At 36.9% G+C, this 4,791-nt stretch overlaps 1 protein-coding gene across 1 annotated transcript in view; it reads left to right on the top strand.

Moving 5' to 3' along the window:
- LOC106458875 (zinc finger MIZ domain-containing protein 1-like) overlaps window positions 1-4,791 on the top strand; it is a 136,505-nt gene that overhangs the window by 53,636 nt on the left and 78,078 nt on the right. Inside the window, exon 3 of the mRNA XM_022385236.1 lies at window positions 653-766. Within this exon, the coding sequence (XP_022240944.1) occupies window positions 653-766 (114 nt within the window). The remainder of the gene's footprint in view (window positions 1-652; window positions 767-4,791) is intronic.

The raw sequence follows: 4,791 nt of genomic DNA, 5'->3' as shown, positions 1-4,791 counted from the left end.
GAACCCGCCACCCGCAGATTACGAGTCGAGCGCCCTAACCACCTGGCCATGCCGGGCCCGTAGAATAAAGTAAAGTATTTTTGTGATGCAATGGATGATTTTTTGTAAGCACGTGATTTATTTATGGGGGGGGGGGGATTGTTCTCATCTTTTAATTTTCTCGCAAAGCTACTCGAGAGCTATCTGTGATAGCTGTCTCTAATTTTGAAGTGATAGATTAGAGGGAAGGCAGCTAGTAAACACCACCAGCCGCCAACTCTTGGGCTACTCTTTTTCCAACGAATAGTGGAATTAACCGTCATATTATAGCGCCATTACGGCTGAAAGGACAATCACGCTCGGGTACGGAATTCGATCCCGCAACGCTCTGATTGTGAGTCGAGTTCCCTAATCACAACGCCTATTGAACAACCGTAGAATTTTGATAATATTTAAACGTTCCGTGCATTTTAATGTATAACCCTTTAACGCTATGTTTTTTAATAGTGGGTGCAATTTACTTTTGAACGTTTTTTTTTTTTTTCAGAAGTACAGAATCGAAAAGAAATCTTAATTTTTTCGGAGTTTATACTTTCATGTATTTGATCTCTTGTTTTGTATCATAGTTTATTTGTTTGACTGTTTTCAAAAATTCACATTTATTATGTTTCAGGCTTTAGGATCACCAGCTGGTTTCCAGAGTGCAGCAAGAGAATTGTTGGAATGGTGTAGTGACTCTCGAGCTTTCCAGAAGGTTTTTGAACAGAATCTAATTGCCTGCTTAACGGTTCGTTGTATTTGCTTTACTTCTTATTATATACTGGCTAATATATTAAAACGTTGTTCTTTTTTGTTTTTTTCTACCGATGGCTCAGTGACAAATTTGAGGGCTCCTAACGCTAAAATTCGGGTTTCGATAACCCATCATGGGTAAAACACGGATAGCCCACTGTGTAGCTTTGTGCTTAACAACAACAAACAAACAGAAATTAACCACGGTAGTTATATTTTTATTGATATTTTATGAAGAATGAAGAATAAACCAGAAACTGTTTGATGACAATATACCTCACTTTAGGCGTTGCGTTAAGCTTGGTTAAAATTCTGTATTGAGCAACGTAGGAATTTAGACGTAATTTAAATGTCCAAAACCCATGAGCCATCACACTGCACTCATCTGTGGCCAGAATGTCCTTTACGTGATGAAACTAATATCGAACCCCGAATTTTAGCGTTATAAACTCTCAAGCATATCGCTGAGCTCCCAGGTACAAGATGAAATCTGACAAATGCCAAACTCTTTGAGAAGACTTAAAGTTCCTCAGATGCAATGATTCGAATATCCTGTGGAAGTAAAAGGAAAGTATACACATATTAGTGGTTCTCTTTAAAACATGAAACCACCGAAACTATTTCCCTCAATTATTTTCTGGATCTGGCGATGCTAGCGTAGATCGCATTAACTAGATCCGTGGTGAAATAAGTATAAGTGTCAGCCCTGTTAGAGTGAATCAGTATAATTTCATCTCTTATGGTTAAACTTGCATCTTTAGATTCATTCAAATGGTTTGTCTTTCCACTCTTTCTATACCATGTTTAGCTTTCAACAGAGACCTTGTAAAGACCTGTTAAATCTCCTTTGATGTAGCCAAAGCCCAATCCTGTTATCCTCACGAACACCATTGAGTGGATTTTCACCCATAAGCTATAACTTTAAACTTCGCTTCTACAGTTTTTCTAAGAGTAATCAGTTCTTATTGGAGCTCTTGTAAAAAAAAATAGGAGTTTCTTTCTCTATTGATCAAAATAATCTTTCTCGTCTTTTATGACTCAAGAAGATAATTGTTCTTAAAAACTGTACTCCTGCCAAAGAACTTCGTAAATAAACTGTGATGGTCATAGAGGTCATACAAGAAAAAAGAAAATATAACACAGATAAGCTGCATCCTTTCACCTGGGTTTATAATTGCATTGTAGAAAAAAGACTTATAAATATGAAACGTTTCAGCTTACTACCTATTTTTTTATACTTATCTGATAATCGGTAGCGCATAATCCAGAATAGAGTGGATAATACTGTGGTAGGGTATAAGCAGGTGGCGTTTTTCAGCACTATTTCCTGCTGCAACTTTCAGTGCATTGATGCCTTTGGTAGCTTTGATTATCATAGCGTTAATGCCCGATAAAGTTGAGTTGTCTGTCAAAGCCTACTCCTAAATACTTTAGTATTCATTCCAGAAGGGTGGTAGCATCTGAAAAGGATAGTGATGGCTTCTCCTCATCAGCGTGTCTGTTGTTGGATGTGCAGATCACGTTGCACATCTTCGACAGGACTTGTGACCATTCCTGTGTAATTGCTCCCCTGTTAGGAGATGGATGCATCTTGTTTTCGATTATAGCTTTGTTAGAGTCTCCGCTGACGTCAGCAAAAGATAGTACACAACATCAAGACTGAGAAAAAAATTGATTTTTGAGACAGACCACTATTGATGATGATTAAATCAGCTGTAAATTCAGCAGCGTTGATACAGGTTTCTTTTTTACTATTATAACCACCTAAGGATGAGGATAGCAGTGATTCAATACGATGTCAAATATCCTAGTTACAAATTTTCTGGCATCTTGTCAATCATGTTTTGAAGGAAGATGATGATTCGATGGTCTTTGAGACAAGAATGATCCTTCAACGGTTTAAGTTAAACATAATTTGGACGTCCAAGACTTTTGAGCCATCATACTTCATTTATTGGTGGCCAGAATGGCTTTTACGAGACGGTTGCTAAAATTCGAATTTTACAGAAATAACATTAATATGCTCAAAATGAAGATTTGTTTGTTACACAATAAACTCCCAAAGGTGTGCTTGCTACAGGGATCAAACTCGGATTTTTAGCGTTATAAACCCCAAGCCTACTACCGACCTACTGGGGACAAGGCGAGATATTATGGGTCTAAGAAGATAATACATGGAAAGGTGAATATATATAACTTTGGTTGTTAGTCTGCAGAGACAATAGATTAGCATAGTTGTTCTGCTTTGAAAGAAAGATATGCAAAATGGATAGATTTCCATGGTTGTTGATCTGTGGAGTTGAAAGCTGGAAAAGGGAAGACATTGTTTTTGTTATTGGTCTGCAGAAATGAGTTGGAAAGGGGATAGATTTCCATGGTTGTTGATCTGCGAAGACGACGGATGCAAAATGGGAACGTTGTCCTTTTCTGGTTGAAATGAAATACATAGAAAGTTGGTTTATTACGTCATCGTGTTCGTTCATTAAATTGTCAGTACTTTGTTATTTCTAATAATGACGGTTGTTGTTTCGGTAAATTTATCTGTTTAAATAGCGGTTTAGAATGATATATTAAAATAATTTTGGAGTCTCACCACATTGCTAACGTCACCAAATCTGGTCGTGCTCTATCTGAGAACAGTGCATCATGAGGCTGTCATGTCCAAGGCATGCCACCTCTCTCTCTAATGGCTTCCCATATTCCATCTAGTGTACTGTCAAAATGTGGATCTAATACATACCGTTCCACTACGACTTTATATAAGCTGTAGTAGCTACGTGACTGTTGACTTGCACATTCAGAATTTTTAAAAATAACCCGTTATATAATCTGCGTCAAAAAGGAATAATTGAGAGACGTTAAGTTTTGTGTATAACTGTCATGAATAAGGATTTTACTGTCCCATTTTTTTTGAAGTTGCATAACTGTATATTGCACGAGCAGGAACCTGGTTAATAACCTATCAAAAACATTTTTTTGCTAATTTTGAAAGGAACAAACATGGCATATTTAGATGATTTCATTATGATTTGGTGTTTTCTTTGGAACGATTTGTTCCATTATACTTCATAAAATTAAGCTCGGCACTATTTTTTTAGAAACATTTTTTACCGTCATATTTTACATTTCTCTACCATTATTTTAAATCTCTATCCTGTTTTAGAGGTGGTAAAAGTCAGGTTTGGTTACTACGATATACAAATCACGTAAACGTGATAACCCTAACTGTCCCATTATTTTAAATCTCTACCCTGTTTTAGAAGTGGTAAAAATCAGGTTTGATTACTACGAGATACAAATCACGTAAACGTGATAACCCTAACTGTCCCATTATTTTAAATCTCTACCCTGTTTTAGAGGTGGTAAAAATCAGGTTTGATTACTACGAGATACAAATCACGTAAACGTGATAACCATAACTGTCCCATTATTTTAAATCTCTACCCTGTTTTAGAAGTGGTAAAAGTCAGGTTTGATTACTACGAGGTACAATTCACGTAAACATGATAACCCTAACTGTCACACCTATTTCTCTGTAATATTCTAAATTCATTTAATATTTACGTGCCATAATTGTCTTTAACGGCCCACTATTACAGTTTCAAAGTTTGAAACATTTTTCTAATAACCATTAGTTTTATACTACTTCTATGCTCTCGTGATATTGTTTCACTACAGTAATTGAAATATAATTTTGTAAGTTATCGACCATACATTCTCATTTGCTAAAACTATGGATGCGTCATTTTTGTGTTTCGATGTTATCTGCTCCTTGTAAGTTTATGGCCAGATAGTTAGGGCACTCAACTCGCAATCTGCGGGTCGCGGGTTCGAATCTCAGTCCCACCAGACATGCTCGCCCTTTCAGTCGTGGGGGCGTTATAAAGCTACGGTTAATCGTATTATTCGTTGGTAAAAGAGTAGCTCAAGAACTGGTGGTGGATGGTGATGACTAGCTGTCTTCCCTCTAGTCTTTCGCTCCTAAATTAGGGACGGCTAGCGCAGATAGCCCTCGTGTAG

This window comes from Limulus polyphemus, unplaced genomic scaffold, assembly GCF_000517525.1.
Source record: "Limulus polyphemus unplaced genomic scaffold, Limulus_polyphemus-2.1.2 Scaffold526, whole genome shotgun sequence".
Classification (NCBI taxonomy): Eukaryota; Metazoa; Arthropoda; class Merostomata; order Xiphosura; family Limulidae; genus Limulus; species Limulus polyphemus.
Note: the sequence above shows the minus strand (reverse complement) of the source record. Positions and strands in the feature narration are given on the sequence as shown.